At 39.9% G+C, this 19,495-nt stretch overlaps 1 protein-coding gene across 1 annotated transcript; it reads right to left on the bottom strand.

Annotated features, from left to right (window-relative positions):
- Positions 1-796: 796 nt before the first annotated feature.
- CCNJL (cyclin J like) lies at positions 797-16,391 on the bottom strand. The gene is made up of 5 exons (XM_035563971.1): positions 16,374-16,391; positions 14,424-14,634; positions 3,480-3,779; positions 2,538-2,697; positions 797-1,443 (listed from the first exon to the last, which is right to left on the bottom strand). The coding sequence occupies exons 1-5, from the start codon at positions 16,389-16,391 to the stop codon at positions 1,005-1,007; spliced, it is 1,128 nt and encodes a 375-aa protein (XP_035419864.1). The 3' UTR covers positions 797-1,004.
- Positions 16,392-19,495: the final 3,104 nt, after the last annotated feature.

The raw sequence follows: 19,495 nt of genomic DNA, 5'->3' as shown, positions 1-19,495 counted from the left end.
GTATTAAAAAAAAAAAAGTTAGCATTGTCTAGTACTGCAATTAAACTCTAATTTCATAGTAAAGTTAGCCAGTTCCCTATCTCTGTCCCCATTACCACCAGTTCCTCTGTCCTGAGCTTGAACTACTGCCACAAGTCATTGGCCCAAAAGATGAAATAACTGAAGGCAATGAAGCTTCTTCCAATAGTTTTTCCAAGAGGATTTCTTCAAGTAACATTAAATCCCTGATAAAGCTTGTAAACAATTTTACTAACAATCATCTCCAGTGTCAAAAAGCAGCAGCATGTTAAAGAGATTTTTTTTTTTTTTAGTAAAGGCAGACAAAGCACTGTTCTGTTCAGTAGCACCACATCTAGATTCCAAGAGGATTTTATGTCAAGAACTGATAGTCTTCCAGCCTTTTTTTTTTTTTTTTTTCCTTTTTCTATAAAGCCTCACTCCTGAAATATCACTCCAGGTCAAAGAAAATGGAAAGTGACACATCAATTTCTGCAGAAACAAAGAGCATTCACATTTAAGTGATAACTGTTTTAGTATACTTTTAGTAGAAGCTTCCAGTAGTATTAGCTGCCACTGTTCAAAAGAGATGTCCCTAGGAGAGGGAGAGAGAGAACACTCCGTGTTTTCAACAACATCCTCTAAGTACGTTGCCAGAAATTCAACAAACACTCCAGCCTGAAATAACACTTCGACACGAGCTTTCAGCCAACTCTGAGTCACTAACTGAAGACTAGAAGGTAGGAACATCCACAGGGTTTCTATTCACATCCCTTTCAAGGTGATTAAATGAGGTATGTTACTGCATTTCTGTTTCTCTCTCATTAAGAGCCAAAGGTACAATCCTTGGCAGGTTCCAGTGATCAGTGGATCCACACTGATGTCCTGTGGATGAGCGAGTCAAAGATTCCTTCATGGTTCTCATTCAGATACGCATCTTGGATCACTCACAGGGTCTTTTCTTCAGCTTCTATTCATATCACCTTTTCCCCCCCACCAATACATATTCATCCATCAAAACACCCGGCTGCATATGAGTGACAACCAGTGAAATAACTGCTACCACAAGCCATGGAACTGCAGTGGCTGGGCTCTGTTCCTAAGGTCACCTGCATAGCAAGAGGCGTTTGGATGTGCTGAGTCTGAGCAGACGGCTGAAAGCTGGCCTGAAGAGCAGCATAGGAGTGCAATGAGCTGTCAGCACTCCCAGCAAGCAGACCACTAGGCCTGTGCACCTGTAAGGAGTCACGGTAAGTAGAGCACAAATCTTGCACTGGCAACTGGGCAAGAGTAGCTGAACGCTGAGCTAAAGGGTGGTAACTAGGTTGCTGAAATAGAACTTGAGTAATGGCTTGATGGCTCAGATTTTCCATTCCTTCCTGTTGCTGATGTTGGATTGTTACTTGCTTCTTTATGTTATTGATTTCTTTGTCATTCTCATAATATCTGAAACAAATTCGAAGTTAGATTTATCAACAAGGTAAGTTCACAGAGCTTGCCTATATCCCAGAGTTTTCACTGGTCAAGCAACATCAGCTTTTTGGCTATAGATATACACAATAAATGAACTGTTCACAGTTCACTTCCAATAACCCCGGTGGGATCTTCACATCCTAACAACACGCATTATGAATAATTTTGCATCCCAAGTATATTTTACTGGTGGATTGATTAGGGAAGATTACAGAACCTTAAGTCCACAACCATCTTAACATAGTTTATGTAGGTATTTGTGGAGTATTAATGTGCGTAGCTAAGAGGAACAAGGGTAATTCCTGGGAGATGCTAAGAAGAAACATTCACATTTTTGATAACCATTAGGATGATCAGTCACCGAAAAAAGTTACCCAGAGAAACTGAGAAATCTCCGTCCTTAGATAGCCAACACTTGACTAGACAATGCCCAGAGCAGTCTGGTTTAACTTAATTTGGTCCTGCTTTAAGTAGGAATTACGATGTTAGTCATAATTGCACAGTACACTATCATTCCCAACTTAAATCATTCTATGAATCTTATATGTTTTCTGTTGAGACTTGTATGTGCTCACATGTATCAGACCAATACTGACATATTGCAGTCACATCCTTTACTTGAGAAGCAGCAAAGAATAGTTCTGAAATGTTTCCCTACTGTATTCCCAATGTTAGGGATGCACTGGTGTCTCTCTGCAGCAATTACTTTATGAGTACAATTAGAAAACAAAGGAAAAAAGCTTTCAGCAACTATCTGTTAAAGCTTCTATCCAATCACATAGACAACCAGTACAAGAAGATGTGAAGAGCACTGGACTGGGCACTCCATCCTTCCTTGCATATATTATCTGTTAAAATACAGTATTTTGTAAAAATGAATGGATTTTTCCCTTTTATTCCTCTCCCCAAACTAGAGATTACCAATGTAATCTTAATTACAGCTCAACTTCATTAGCTATAATTAAGCATAACATTTTTTTTCTGTGTAGTTTTTGTTTTGTTTTAATAAAACAAAGTATTAATATCTTCCTAGGAGCACTACGAGGTTACTTTCATTCTGATCTTACATGAGCATCATTTCAATGCATTGGGCAAGATGCTCCCAGGAATAGCTTGTTAGCAATTCAAGCTGGGTTGTCCAGGCAGGAGAAATCTGCATACATATCCGTGAGGCACACACAGAAGCTGCAGCAATCAGAGATGGACGAAAATGGAGGAAAGTGTGATCTACAAAAAGAAAAAAAAACTAAAAATGCATGGATTATACTCTTACTAATCACTGCAGTGAGCCTATTACATACAGACATGGCAAAACAGGACAAAATTAAATCCTCAACTTTGTTCCACATATCTCAGAGGATTTAATTTATGCCCATAAGAAGTCTCTCAAAATTGGATGAAGCTTTCCTGAAGATATCAGTACTACTTTTTGCTATTATCACTTGTTGCTATTATTCATTTCAAAAAGAGACAAGGAATAGACTAACTATGCTGAAATTTTTAGATGAACATAAGTCAGATCTTGACAATCACAATTTACATTAGCACTGAAAATGGCTTACAATGATGCCACAACTCATTGCCTCTCACACAGGCAGATAAGGGAAGTGGTGCTGCAAACCAAAATCATTATAAACCCTATCATTCTAAATATCTCATATTGCAGCACAGGACCCTCAGAAATATAATTAAATCTGTGTAAGATCACACCTGCCACTGAGAGCAGTTCATGCTCTGTGCCAGATAACCCTTTCTGATAGTCTCCCCATTAAGAGTTCCAAGCTAAAGAAAAAAATGGACGTTGCCTTAAGATCTCTGAAAAGAGACAAAGCTAATCTGCAAGGAAAGGACAACCATTTGGCATCGGAAATAACTGCCTAGTGAGATACCCTTCTGCATACACAACTCTGTAGAGTCCATTGTATAACAAGTTTTAAAGCCCTTATATCTTTCAGATTTTTCTCTTCTGCCAAATGGAGGATCATTCTAGCACAAACTAAGCCTCTTACCTTGCACTGAGAAATCAAGGAAGTAATATGCATATTTCTCCATAAAAGTTTTGACTTTTGTCACCGAGTTGGTTGGCCAGCCGTCGCGAAGGTCATTCCCGTCAATGGACACATCGAGGTAGTAGTCAATGTAGTGTGCTGGCGTGGGTAAACACAGATTCCAGTTGAATTTTTCCAAAAGCAGCATTTCCATTCTAAGCAAATCTTTCTTATTCAACACCACGTTCACATTGCACATGTATGCTAGGTTATTTAAGTGCTCCAACTTTGGAACTTTATCTTCTTTTTCTTCAAATTTACCTATCAAAAGAGAGAGTTTTCAGATAAGGCTTATTGTTATGATTGAGTACTCAAAAGCCAAAGAACACTCCCCCAGACAGAAAGTCTAACAGTAAAAGGTGCTTTTAATAGATTTTTAAAAATTTATTAAAACAGGAGGGATAAAAAAACATAACTTTTTTAAAAAACAAGAGGGATAGGAAAGTGAAGTGACACGAGTAGAAAAAGGCCAACAGTGGTCAATATCTTCCTATATCCTTTTTATATTTTATTTTTGCTTATATAGTGTTGATGCCAAAACCAAGATTGATTAATTAGGATGAATGGCAGAGCTGAAACAGCACAAGAAATGTAAGATTCATAACTGTAATGTTATGGGTCTTAGTAAGTTTACAGACATTAGTTCTTAGAAAACAGGTACAGTTTTGAAACTGAGTAGCCCAAACAATTTATTTCACATTAAAATGTTCATCTGCTTTTTGCTCATTAAAGATTACATGTTCCAACTATATGTAGTTTCTGTGAATGTCCACCGTAAGAGGGAAACTCTTTAAGAAGTAGAAAGCATTTTAGTGTGGAAATCTTTGAGACTTTAGTTGTAATCTACTGATTTTCCTTATTCTTGATGGGTAAATTCATATTCCTTTCTGAGAAGGCTGCTGTGTCATTTCCGGTCACTTGCAAAGGAGACATTTTTCCTGCTATAACGTAACCTCATTTAACAATAAACTATTGAAACAACATATCAGGTTGATCGTGAGATGGCCAGAAGCAAGCCACTAGGTTGACCCTGCCTTTCCCTTACGTTATCTCTAGAACAGAATTGACACTCCCCTGCCAAATGCCACTTTAGTGCACTAGAGTGGCGTGCAGCAACAGATTTTGCAGAATTAGTAATATGGTGTTTCAACCAGCTCACAACAGCAAGGCCACCCATTCCCAGCAAAGCAGAGATACTGCTTGGCTTCTCTCAGCCTCTACATAAATTGTAATCCACAGCAGAAGCCATTTCTGTCTTTTCACCGTAGGCATGAACAAGCTAATGGACCTCTACTTACCCGGAGAGAGAACCAGACTCTGCTATGCTACAAGAAATCATAAAAATATGCCTGAAACAGAATGCAATGAGCAGCTTTCAATACTAGATTACAGAAGTACATTAGTTTCTACCCTTGTTTCACAACGCTGTTCAAGAGGCCTTTATACCAAGGTAACCTGGATGCCACATTCCCCTTATTCATTCCTCCATCAAAATTACTTGGGGGACAAAGATGACAAAAGTTACTGTCCCTTCTCAAGCTGCCCACTGAATGCAGTTTTAAAACTAAAACAAAAACACCAGTAATCTCAAATCCCAGTTACTTGCTTACAATAGCAATTCTGTCAAAGCATCTCTCCTCCTCAAGTCGCTTTTGAAGCCAGTTTTTTTGACAATAACTGGAAGCGGTTTGCTGAAAGGCATTCAGTCAAGTATGAAGAAGGCAGTGTGGGGAAAATAGAGCAAGGAAGATCTAATATTGAGGAAAAAAAGCTCCTTTGGGTATGAATACTATCCTTTGGGTATGGAAGCTAAATGCACACACTACAAAAAGGAAGACATTAAAAACCCTCGGGCAATACCACCTTTGCCCTTGCTGCTTCAGAATTTCTCTTTGTTCCTTCCTGTCTTGGAGGGCCTCATTAGCTAGGGTCACTGAAAGGCTAAGAGAAGTACACTCTAACTAAGTGATTAACATAAATAATTCCTATGGGATTAGCAGAGAGCATACATTTTCAGAGTCAAGATAGCTGAAAAAAGCTGCGCCTTTTTCTAAATTGCATTTACCAGCCTATTGAGACCACAGCAGTCTCTAGAATGACTCAGTTTTTCACAGGATCTCACTCTATTTACCCTTCTTTAAAAAAAGGATATATATTTGTGTGTGTATCCATAGTAGATCTGATGCCCCCAGGATTGGACCTATCAGTAATAAAACAAGGTGTTACTTTGCTACAAAATTAAGAAAGCACACCTTTTAAAATTCTCACTGTTACCAAGCCAAAAATGACATACCTCCAGCCCTGCTTTGTTCAAAAACTAGCAAGAAGCAATTGCCAGTAATAATAATTTTCCAGTACTACTTAAGTAACATCCTTGCTGCAAAATCCAAACCCATTCACTTAGGTGCATTGCTATTTAAAAAATATTTTGGAGTTATTTCTCTTTGTTCCTGGAAGCATGTATCCCACAAATGACTCTTGCTTCAGTGATCCTCCCATCTACAAAAGTCCTCTTTTACTAAGACAGATTAATTGATGAGATATTAGCATGTCATATGGCTTCAGAGTATTCTTGTCAAATCTAAAAACAATTTAAAAACAGTATTGTACCAGGAAATTATGTTAAAAAATCTTGATATCCATTTAGGATAGCAATTCTATCCAACAAAATGTCTCCAGTGTCTTAAAAGCCTGACAGAATTTTCTGTACTATTAGGAGCTTAACAATTTTTTCGACACATTTAAAAATGTATTTCTATCGTTGAGCCTGTTCAGATATCATAGATATGGAATGCATTAAAAGTGTAATAGACTCCACCACAGAAGACCTTAACAGTAATAATGAAATATAAAATGCATCCATCATATGGAATAAACAGTCCTTTCCTGTTCTATCAGTGAAAAAAAAAAAAAACTTTAAAATTTAGGAGTCTGTGTACACACATTCATGAATCCTCTTGGTAAACCTGAATTTAGAACTGTCACCTGAATTTAGAACTGTTTTAAGAAAAATGAAAATCAAGAAGTTAACCCTTTGGGTCCTTTTCCTACCCAAGGTGATGTCACAGCCTGATACAGAAGCTTAAGGATCGTGCTAGCAGAAGTAGGAGAAAACGCTGTATGCCCAGGAAACCAAGGATCTGTTATTCTAACTTCTGTAAGTTACAGTTCCTTCTTACTTCCCACTAAACCTTGGAAATTTCAAGATGTCAGACTAGTCTGGAGAACAGAGAAAGCAGACTATCAGCATGATAGCATTGGAAAGCTACCATACTGACACAGAGCAAAGCTGTTTAAAAGCAAAATGAACTTGGTCAAGTCAAAGTTAAAATTAATGGGCAACAGTTAAATTTAGTGATTTAGATCTTTTTTTTTTTCCTCCTGCTTTTCAATACTAGTTCTTAATTTTAATGTTAGATAACAGCAGCCACTGGAGCAAATTGGAGACTGAGTATAAATGTAGCTAGATAAACTGAAGATCCCAGAACTGAGACAGGAATCAGGGTAAGTAAATCAATTGAGGAATGTCACTTTAACTAAACTGTAAAATTCAAACACGAGCTACTTTCCAAAGCAATATGCAGCCAAAGTAGTCACTTTTTCTTTCACAGTCCCACGTTAACCTGAAAACTTTACTTGCCAAGCACTGGCCATCTATTTTTAAATTGAAATCTGGAAAAGACGGCAAAAGTTAGCTCATTGCACCAGACCAAACAGATCATAGGCACGCTGGGAAAGACTAAGTTTAGGATGATTTTGAAATGCCATGTGTCCTTCTCTAATACATTTTCTTCCATAAGTTAGAACATACATACTACTGCTACTTTGGCTTCTTTAGCAGTACTACAGAAACTCAGATCCTTTGCACAGGGTATTTATGCTGAGAGAACCAGGATCACCAGTAAAATTGTTGCAAAAATATTAAAGGCTCAGGCGAGACAGTCGCAAGTCTAGGGTAGTCCAGGCAATATACTTTAGCTGGTTTAATCAACAACACCCTTAGGGAAGAAAAGCAAAACTGTTTCAGCAACATTATCACCTGGAGTCTGGAGCGTGAAGTTTGTTAGAATTGTTTATCTGAGTCATCTGCATGCTTCTGAAATGCCACTGTAGACAACCTCAGTTTCAAGGTTTGCTGTTGTATTCAGAGTGTTAATTACCTATAAAGCTATTTAGTTATCACTGTTGTCCTCAAAAAGAGTTTTATTTTGAGGTGACAGAGTCCTAAGCCTTTAAAGGAAGGTTTATTTTAAGTACGTCTAAAATTTACAACATCCACAAGGAGGCCTACTGAGGTCAATGGAATGAATAAAATAAGATGAAAATATAATGGAAGTTTACATTTGTTTGTGACTAACTTGTTTCTAAATTCTAAATAAGTGGTCATGTGCCCCCATCCCCACACACAAAAATAAAAATAAGTGCTCTTTATAGTACATGTCCACGCTTTTGATGAATGAAACACTGATTAAATCCTACTGTCAGGGGAACAGGTTTAAGTTATAAAGGGTACATTTCATTAATATATTTGTCACATTATCAAAACAGCCTATCCATCCGTTCCAGCTTTTCCTTAGGAAAAAATAAAGGTCACAGGAGCATCACTGCTGTCAAACGTACCCTGAAGTATTGATTCGTCCACTGTAGGAGGTAAAAGTCACTAAGTACACCTACCTGCAGAGCACACAGTTCAGAGTGTTTGTGGCAGGTGGGTAAATGGTTTTCCTGGCATTTTGCATGGATACCAAAACAAAAGCAGAATGTGCAGGCAGGTTTTTTTTATTACATTTTCAGGGTCCTTGAGAAGACCAAGCAACAAAAAAAGGACTGCCAATTTAAAGAGAAATTAAAATGCAAGTATTCTTTTGTCCCGTAAACAATTAAAATCGATCCAAAAAAAGGATAGACCGGTCAAGCCCAGCATGAAGTCCAGACCTGTGGCTACTGACACAGCTTTTTTTTTTTAATTATTATTCCTATCTCAGTCCAGAAGGCACTACAACAAACTTCTGACACTCTCTCCCATGCCACTCCTAGACAAATACAATTTCTAATGGTCCTCTAAGCAAGAGAGGAAAGAGACAGGCTGATTAGAGATACCATGTTGAATTCCTTTTTCTGTAGTTTCTGTAGTGTCTTGCAAAGCCAGCAGTCAGGAATTTTTCAATGGTCTGTACAATACCTAACACACATGCAAACCATGGTGCTTAATGCACCTGAGTTTCTAATACCTTACTAGTAAAGTTTAATATACTAAAGAAAATATTCTGCCCATGTTATATCACCAGGTAAATGAAAAATGTATAACTTTATAAGCAAGTTTTGTAAGCACAACTCCATATCCTGGACTGACACACACTATTGTCTTGCTCAGCTGCCTTTGTCAGAAGAGCTACCTGCTCGTGAAAGCGGGACAGTAAATGAAGAATGGATCACAAAGCACAGGCCAATGGGAAAACTGACTGCTGATGGTTTTACACAGGCAACAGGGAATTAGGCAATAAACAATTATCCGTGCCCTATATTCAGCCCAGTTAGGACTAACATCTTTTCTTGCTCTAATTTCTTTGGTGTCCTAACTCGGCTATTAAGAATCCACTGGCATATTAAGGAATTGGGCAAAATAAAGACAACTACAAGAAAATTAACATAGCGCTCAGTAAAGCAATGCAGCACTGGATGTGTTAAAGCTTTGTTTACAACAATACTCAAATGTAAAAACTGTTAGTGCGTCTCCATAGCAGCAGAACCCTCCAGAAAGAGGGGCCCATAAGAACTAGAATTGCTGGAACATTCAATGCAGTTGAATGGCTCAGAGAGAGCAAGCTGGTGCTTTTATCAGCTGCTGAAGCACCTGCTACTGCAGAGGGTTAGCTCATCGGGGAAGAAAGAAGCATCTGTAAGATGCAGCTAGGATTTTACAGCAACAGGCAAAAGCTGTACTGCTTGAACTATAGTTATACACCGTAACATTGCGACAACACCCAAATACCACGGTTACAAAACTCACAGGAGAAACAGTTGTGGTGGTTTAAAACATACTGCCCAGGTGCTTGCTGTCTCCCCAGTTTACTTCTCCTGCAGCTGGACCAGCTGAACAGTTTGTATCAGTGCATCTCATCTACTTTGGGGCAGCTGGTTTGGACAGCTTTTGGCAGGCAATTTAAGGCAAGCAGCACTACAGCAGATGGGATGTCCTTACATAATCTTTATTCAACAGAGCTAGAGCACCTTAAAAATATCACACCCATTTTCTGTAATAAATTGCCTGATTAAGATGCAGTCTGTAGCATTACAACCTGCTGCTGCTCAGCAGTGCTCCTCTGCAAGGTGCTGCCTTCCTACTGCTGGGGACATGGAGTGAAATGTGAGTTCCTCAATTCTCTCCAGCCAAAATGTCACTTAACATTTACTTACACGTGTAACTTGCTTAAAATCAATCCACTTACAGAAACTATTTAAATGCCAGCTGATTTTGTCTGGAGAAAACCAGAGATTACTCAGAACACTGGTGGAAGAGGTGGGGAGTACACTACAGGTAGGCAAGGTAAGTAATAACACTTTTCAGCCATCTTATCTGTTTCCAAAGTGAGCATCTATCCATGGCTGAGTGCTGAGACAAGGATCCTGGCTTCTGTGCAGGTAGACTGGTTGGTAATCATCCTGCACCAAAGCCAGCTGTCTTGCCAGAAGACCACCAGTCCCAGCTGCACAGCACTGCCACCTACCAAAAGCCACCGTCTCCCCGGTTTACTAGCAAAGCAGTCAACCTGGGTAGTCACTAGTCTGCATCAAGCAAGGGACACATGGAGTTTCTTGAGCAGTTTTAACTGCTGAATGTCACTGATGATCTTCTTGCAGCAGCAGGAACCTATGACCTCTTCCATTAGCACAGCTGGACCAGGAAAGAAGGTCCTCTGTCTTCCAGCCATGTACCTAGCCAAAATGTCCATGCGGACTAGGTCTGACTGTGTTACAAAAGCACGTTTAGCTTGTGATTCTGGTTTGGAGCATAAAGTTTCCTTTAATGCAAGCGAAGGAAAAAAACATCTATTCTAAACACATTCCTAAAGTACCTGTGACATCAGTTTTTCCAGTGATATTTCCTTCCCTCCCCCAATAGCTTTCAGTTCACCTCTAGATTTCGGTGAACAAGTATCATTCATTTTCAGAACTGATTCAGAGGAAATAACTGTTGATGACATTAGTAAGCTTCAAAGATTTTATAGCTGTTCTCAGGGGCTAAACTATCTGGGAGGAATTTCCAGAGGCCTTCTCCAATTATCACTCAGTGCATACATTGCAGAAGAAACATAGATCTTCCGAGTAGAGAATGACTGGGTGATTCAGGGGACACACACCCACGTTCCTCTCAACTGCAGCAAGTCCAGGCTGAACATTATTTGGCTACCAGCACAATTTGTCTGGAACAGTGTTATCTTCCCACTCCCTCATCTCCTCTGCAGTTATTACTGTCGAGGGAAGCACTATCATCATCCAGTTTCCCTGTCTGGGGAAACTGATGAGCCAGTCAAAATGATTTTCTAGAACACAGCAGGAGAAAATAGCTCCAGCTAACTTACAGACAACCAGGGAAATGCTGCGATCCGTGTCGCGAGAACACTGCTGTTGTATGCTCAAAGATGTGTGACAGCAAAGTTTGTAGGTGGAGGGTAAAAAAAAAAAAAAAGTTTTGGAGCTCCTTTAGATCTGAGATAGAAGCAAACTTCAAGCTAAATACAAGTTGCCAACAATTTCTCTGAGCTTACCCAATTGTACTCAACTAACATTTAGCTTATAATTTTGTTGCTTCCACTCCAAAAGCTGTGTCCCCAAAAGCTTCCCTATTGACCCCTCCCAACCCTCTCAAAAAAAACATAAACCATCCCCCCACTTACATGTAAGAATTCTTACCTCTAACCAGACCTCGTCTTGCTTGTGGTCTGCACACTACCCTTAACCTCTTGCTTTTTTCTAAGGAAGTTTGTTTTTTCCTCCTGATCGCTTTCTCAAAACATGTTTGTAATGTTTAGTGAAAGATATTCTGTGTTAAACATTCATCTTGATGGAGTAAACAGCAGCATTTTGAAAAATTGCTAACTGAACTACTTCGTAAAGCTGAAGTTTTTGTTTCTCTAAAGTTATATACGTATTTTTAATAAGTACAAAGTCTTGCTACGCAGACTGAAGAGCACTTTCGCTGCAATTCTTTGCTGAAAAACAATGCAACTTCCTACAGTAATGCTTTGCAGGAAGTTCTAATTGCTGCATTTGCAGTAACAGGCAAGGAACCAGTTTTATTCTTCTTCGCTACAGCAAGACACGTCAGGTGACTTCAGGTCAACACTCCGAGTCTTTTAGTACAAAGCTGAAGAGAAAAATCATATTACAAGATTTTTTCCATTTCATATCATTTTGAAAATAACCTAAATCCAGGAATCCCCGCTTAGTTGCAAATAACTTTTCCTGACTTGACTTGCATCAGCTCAAGCTACACATACCAGAAAAGAAGGTCCTTACTACACATTAAGATGGCCCTAACAGTAAACAACAGTGTTTGCTGTGCTCCCCAAAGTCTCCAGACTGAACACTAGCATATAAAACCTTATCTATAGAAATTATTTAGACATCGTTTTGTGCAAAGCTGCTTTGGTTCAACTTTCATGTATTTTACTTCTACACATTGGTAGGAAAGCTACCTTTACAATAACGGATCTTTTCCTATAAGGCATGATTCTATTCCAGATCCGGATGTACGAATGCTGCTGCATACACTAGTGTCAATTTTAGAAAGATTCTCATATTCTTTAGCTCACTAGACCCAGACCTGCTCTTTTAATCAAATTGCCTTAAAAAAATAATAAAACAGAAGTTGCAAAACATTTCCCTCTAGTGCTATCGCAGGGCAGTTTGTGAGCTTTCCTTTGCTTCACAGTTGCTTAGAAGTGATATAGAGTTGCATTTGACTTTATTCATTTACATAAGGACAGCCTCAAAAGATTTTTTTTATTATTATTTTTTCTTTTTAAATCCTAGAAGCTACAGGAGTCCAGCCCTCCCAATCTCATAAAGGAAACTTCTGCCCAAGATCCTACCATTATACCAACTCTGACAACTCCTACAAAGTTTGAGGGTACCACTTCCATCCTGTCTGCGTAGCACTGCAAATGTAAGTTACAGCTATAAATTCTTCCTCTAAATCAAAAGAAAAAAAGGTTTTTAATAAGAACCATTGAAGCGTCAATTTTATGCTGGGAAAAATGGAAGAGGAGTATCCTTGAAATAGTCAGATTTAAAGAAAATCCTATTCTCTATTCCTGAAGGTCACATTCATCCATGTACTTGGGAGGAAAAAAAAAACAACAAAAAAAACCACACCAATGCTATGAGGCTTCTTGCAGATATGATGTTACACAAACACACACACACATACTAAAAAAATAAATCCATCAGAAGGTCCAAAAGCTAAGGAGTGCATTTCTGAACAGACTTCAGTCTCCAGGCTACCTGAACCTGGTATTTCATTCTGCTGCATTTGAAATAAAGGGCGCAGTTTCCTAACAATTTTAATGTCAGCCTTAGTCCCTTCTCCCCTCCTTTGCAAGGGCATGAAGCTTGTCTGACCCCTCAGGAGAGTGAAGAAAAATCTTTGGTAAACAGAAAGAAAACACTTTCTCAGCTGGGATAGTTTTCTGCTAATTTACTTTTCCAAAGGAGCTCACAAAATGTTCAGGTCAGCAGAACTGCAACAGCTCCACCCAGGGCTCATGTAGGCTGCAGCAAAACTACACCTACAGAAACCATTTTGATTCTTTGTTCTGATTTTAATATTGTCCTTTTTTGTAACATGAACCAGCAACTGCTCCATATAATTCACCGCCTTTTTCTGGTGAGTGAACAGTGCTTAAATATACCATATGTATCGTTTGTTAGTCTTTTACCATTATCTCTGCAGATTAAGCTCTTCAGAGCACTCCCAGCAGGGAAAAGCAGTAGCAAACCTGCATCCTGAGGAATAAGCAAATAACATCACCTTATTTCCTTGAGAAATGGTTTCTGGGTCTTCATAGCAATTTTTACCTTAATCAGTATGACTACTTGCACCTTCCAGCCACTAATGCTGCAGTTTGCGTAACTTTTGTTGTCCACAACAATAGCATGCTGCTCTGCCTGGCTCCTATATGGCAGGATGATTTCCCTGTAACCTAGAAACAGAGTTTGTAAGTCTACAAGGGTAGTCTGCAATTCCTTGAGGCACCAGCCCCACTGCCTTCCACTTGCACAGCACTGGCTGCAGAGACTTCAAGAAAATACTAATGACAAATATTCAAGATCTTTTTTCAAGTGGATGCCAACACCAGACCTTCAGTGTTACATAGCAATGACCAGCTATTTGATAGGAGCCCAGAACAAGCAATAGACATTCCAGCATCATCAACATATCCTCACGAAACAATTTTCCTTTTGCCCCTGTGCAAGAAAACTCTGATTTACAAGGAACTGATTATGCCCAGTGATAACAGAGGCACAGAGACAAGGACAGATCTCCAGGAGAGACTGTGTTACACATGCTATTCTCTACTACCAATTTTTCCCTAGAACCAAGCTCTCCCAGTCTTGCCACCTCCTTTCCATCACTCCCTGATCTTCGTCATCCCTTTCCACTGATCCAGCTTCAGCTACCCAAAATTCCTCTGCACGTTAACACCAGCATGCAGATGTGCAACACAAGTTGGGCAGAATTTAAGACTACTTTATGCCTTTCTGTGGACTTCATTAGGCACTTACCCTAAGTAGACAGAAGCTGTAGTCTTAACAGAGAAAACAGCACACGACGTGTAAGGAGAACAACCATCTGCTCAGAGAAAGTTAAAAAAAGGCCTTAGTAGACAGCAGCCAACTTACTTGCTAGGAGAAGACAGGCAAATGCAGTGATGTACAGTTGCTTGACACTGATATTGTAGCGATCCATGAAGAGGTCCAGTAAGTAGACAGCAAGATGCCGGGCTGTAGGGCAGAGGCTGCAACGGTTGCTGAGGATGGTCAAGAGATCAATGAAGTACCGGCGCATCCCAATCTGTGGTGAATGGGCCTTATACAAAGGTAGGTTAAGTTCCTACAGGGGGTAACAGAGAAGGAGAAAAAAAAAAGAGGAAAGAGGTACGGAAATACCCCATTTATATACCATTTTACTGTCTGGAATCCCAACCACCACCTGCTGTGGCAGCCACTTAGCAAATACAGCACTGATTGACACAGAAATCAGGGCTGGGTCAGGGCATGTTTTGACAGTCAATTAACTTCTAGTTCTTGGGTCATCCATGCGCTTCCCTTACAAACATTTAACACGTGCTCAAATACTTTAAATTAGTTTAACCCAGGAGCTTGCAATTCTCAGGAACACCAAACTCCTTTGCCATGAAAGTTGTCCCTTAAGGAGTGCTTTTTATTTTGTTCACCCAAACCGGACTGTTAAGTACTGTTTCATAGGCTATCACTGCAAGATATGCTTCTCCTATACTGTCCCTTCCTTCATTGCCCAACTTCCTACATCCTGTGCCAAAAAAAAAAAAAGTCTCTAGCATAAAGAACTTCTATCTATGTTAAAACACATGCACAGTGCATAGCTGCAGTAAGAAAAATATAGACATTAACAAGAAAAAATCATGGGAGAATGATTAGACTTCTAATTACAGCAAAGTCAAGCACTTTCTGTACTAACCTATTTCAGCATTATAAAAGCTAACAAGCTGACAGATTATTTCATGTGGTATACAAATTTGCATTTTAAAGGCAGAATTATTGAAGTTTTTGGTCTACCTATGCTAGATCTTCACCTGCAAGGGTTTTCCACACAGGCTTGTAGCCACTATGCAAAGAGTAGGTTAAGGGGAGGAGTGAAGATCCTTGGGAACACCCAAAAAAAAAAAATCTAATGCCTACATTTAATACTTTCTAAGTTTAGAAATAATCATTTACTAATGCATTACCATGACCAGACTTTAATAAAAATAGGCTGAATACACGTTGATAGGCATGGATAAGGAAAAAAAAATCAGCAAGGTACATCTCAGTAATTCAGATTCCACTTATACATCATTTTTATATTACATGTATTTGACAAAGCGTTAGAAGTAGCATAGTGCTGCAAGATAAATGCGTATTATATTGGAATACAGAGTGGTACATAGAGCAGTTAATCCTACTAAACAAATCAAGACGAAGAGATCAGAGCTCCAAAGTATCTGCACTGGCTGCACCATTTACAGAGGAGGCACCACCGTGCAGAGCTGGTGCGGTGGCTGCCCCCTCCCCCCCCATCTCCCTGGAAGGAATCACTCGGTGAGCAGGTTCAGCTTATCAGGAGAAAAGAGCGACACGATCGGGCTCAGAGGGACATGCAGAACTGGAAACCAGAGAGGATCCCTAACAAGAAGTAACTTACGAAGACAGCAAGCCAAATGCTGTTAGGGATGATTGCTTCCCAGGCCTTCAAAAAAAAAAAAAAGGTCAGCAAAAAGGCATTCTGGACTGAACGGGCACAGACTGGGGACAGGCACGCCGCCCTCTCAGATCTGGGGCAGCCTTCACTGGGAGGGGATTATAAAAAAATTCCCCATCAGTAACAATTTATAAAGGAGAGAGACAATGGATCATGTCCTCCCACATTGTTTTATGCCCAGAAATCCCTCATAAATTTGATTTTTTAATTGCCTTGCATACCCTTATGCACCCCTACTCAGTGCACTCCACTGGAGAATTTATGAAGACCACTCAAAGCACTGAATTTAAACCAATCGGATTATTCTGCCACTAGTTTAACACAGACATTTTACTCCCATTTAAGACACCTACCTTTTTCCTTCCTCCCATCACCCCAATCAGTTGCTAGTAAAGACTGCGAGAGGCATTCTGATTTGTGCACCAAAATAAAACCATGTGGGCTTCCATATAACAAGACTTAAACTAGGCAGGATTCAATTACAGGGTTAAATTAGGAGATGCTACAGGCCGTGGTTCCTTACAAGCTCCCAGGTATTCATTGATCCAGGGTTATCATCTGTGCACAGGCAAGAGCCTTGCCCTGCAGCACATAGCACGAAGCAGCTAAGTACTTCAGTAGGGCTGCTTTTAGGATCAGTCTGAAATGCTGAGATGGCTTCTTATGAGAGAGAGGCAGATGGTGTAACGATGCAAGAGCTGGATAAGCAGGCTCACAGTTGTGTTTGGCAACCACCGAAGACCTACACAAAGTGAGAAGCCTTACAAACAAAGCCGTGGATGTGCATCCCCTTCCATCAACTCCTCATAGGTTTCTTTTGCATAAGTTCATCAAGGGAGAAAAAAATAAAGTTACTTCTTTGAACACAAAAAATGCCTAGCTACTTGGAGATACTGTTGAGGACTAGGAACTACAGCTCTGGAAAAAAAATATCGTGTAACAAGAATAAAATCATTTCCAATGCTTAAACTTTTCCTCTATCTCCAGAAAAGCAGTAGAGAAGAAACTGTGAGTCCTGCCGCCTGCTGGAATTGCCCTTTTGTATACTGCTTCTGCTTATCCCTGACCTGTTCGCTCCTCTCCACTCCAACCGCCCAGCTGTGGGCTGCTGCACCATCACCACATCAAAATGCTAAAAGCAGCAGCATCGTAAGAGGCTCACAGGTGTCTTGGAACTTACTTAACAAACTTTGCTCAACATATTGATCAGCATCTCTCAGCAAAAAGCCTCCAGAAAGACAGGGCACAGCATTTACAGCGATCACCACAATCACCAAACACAAAAAGGTTTGTAAAATCGTGACTGTGCATGGACTGCAAAAGAAGCCGCTTTAAGGCGAAGACAATTCATAAGCCACCTCCCACCAGCTTCAAGACCTGACCTAAGAAAAGGGAATCAGTGTAAACATGTTTAAGTGGTGTTAAAGACAGTATATCTCCCTCAGCAATCACATCCGAAAGACAGCCTGGCTCATGACAGTGGCTCCCCATTCATCACACAGCCACAGCTCTGGAGGCAAGCTGACTGCCCAGCGGGCCCAAGGGACCAGGCTGCATCTGTGCATCGGATGGTTTTGTAACCGGGCTGAGCAAACACTTCAGAACTCACCCCTAGAGGAGACAGGAAGCAACAAGACTTAACAGAAGCAAAATAACTGAGCCAGATGAAGCTTATGCCTTCACTGGCTGTTTGAACTAAATCAGCCAAACTACAGCTGAAGAGGAGAGGACAAAAACTTAATGGGATCACTTCCTCCAGCTCCCTTACAGCAGCAGTTGCCATAGTCCTGTGTGCCCAACATTTACTTTGGTTGGAGTACTACATCAGATAGCTTGGGTGTTGAGTATGGAAAGAAATTCCACACAGACTTTTTGCTGTCCAATTTCTTTTCAGCACAATTCTTCTCCCACTGATTTAAGCCAGTAATGAACTGACAAGCAGTAGGAAAGTTAACAAGTGATGTGACAGGATGGTAATAAGTCATACCAGTAATGCTCAGTTCTCAGAACAAAAGTGAAATTCATCAAGGTATTTTAGAACACCTCAGAGGCTTCTTGACAGGAAGATGAAACTAGCAAATATGCCTCAGGTTCTGAAATTCATGGAGATGTTAACTGAATTTAGCTTTCTACCAAGTCACTTTGACTTCAGTCTGGATCTGTTCTCCCCCACAGGCGAAGCAAGCAGCATCCTGACTTCCTGCAACAGCTCCAGTGTTTTTGCCATCTTCCTCTACCTCTCAGCACCATCCATCTCCTTTGCAAGACACACAGGGATGTCCAGAGCACTGCATCTTCTGTGGAGAGCCAGGTAAATTACCTTCCCATTTCTGGAGCAGAATGAAGCACCTAAACCAGAGCTACTCAATAAAAGTAAAGTCCATTCATCTAAAAACAGCTGTTCAGATACTTCCCCTACATAGACACAAGCTCAATTTACAATGGTAAACCTGATCCTTATCTCACTATTATTCCTTTTTAACCCCATTAACTACTTCTGTTTCTGGACATGTGAACAGAATCCAGAAGACAGCCCCTGCTACCACAATTCACAGATCTTGATTACCAATCCTAAACCAAAATAAAAAAAAAAGTTCCAACCAATCAACAAAAATGCCCAGCAAAGTACGTAAGCTTCAACAAGACCTCCACAATTCTTCGTAATCCAGGGGAACGCTGTCTAAACCCAAGAAAGCACCACTTGTGTGTGATGTCAATATATGGCACTCCAATTTAAAAAAAAAAAAAGGACATGAAAAAGGCTGCTAAGTATTTCAAGTCAGAAGACTAGTAAAAACAAGGGTGACTTAGGCAATCACTTAACGGTCTGTATGTTGCATGTTCTGGAAAACAGCAAGTAGGTTACTTCCACTAGATTCTTAGAATTCCCATAGTAAGAACAACAGGTACTGCAAAACTGTTGCAATTAAAACAGGAAGGAAATGCCTATAGATTAAAAATAAAGGGAAAATTATCTAGCATGCTATTAAGAGTAGGTCTATGAAAGAGACAAGCTCCTTCCTGTTTTGTGTTCTAACCGGTCCTCCAGCTGGGGAAGAAAGGTGTCAAATTGATCTCCCAGACATAATTATTCCACCAAGTACAAGAAATCATGAAAAGCTAACACCACTATACCATTATTTAGGCAGGTGAGAAGACTATATACAAGGAATTTAAAAACAAGGCTTGAGAGAGGGTTAAAAAATTTTTTTATTATTATTAATTTTTTTTTTAATTGTAGTGACTTGAAAATTCAGAGCCCTCTGCATGCTTTTTCACAGTTAAGACTAGATAGCATCCTATCGATTTAATTCTGCACCTATTGGCATGCTATTCACTCTTCCCCACAAAAACAGTCCTTCAGCAGCGCAAATTGCAGTGCTAGCCCTTCCAGTAACAAAATCATTTGTAGAAAGCTTGTTGGCAAGTCTCTCTGTGCTGGGGCAGCTGACTGCAGTTTAATGAATAGGTCAGA

Source organism: Cygnus atratus, chromosome 14, assembly GCF_013377495.2.
Source record: "Cygnus atratus isolate AKBS03 ecotype Queensland, Australia chromosome 14, CAtr_DNAZoo_HiC_assembly, whole genome shotgun sequence".
Lineage (NCBI taxonomy): Eukaryota > Metazoa > Chordata > Aves > Anseriformes > Anatidae > Cygnus > Cygnus atratus.
This window is presented reverse-complemented; position numbering and strand designations above follow the sequence as displayed.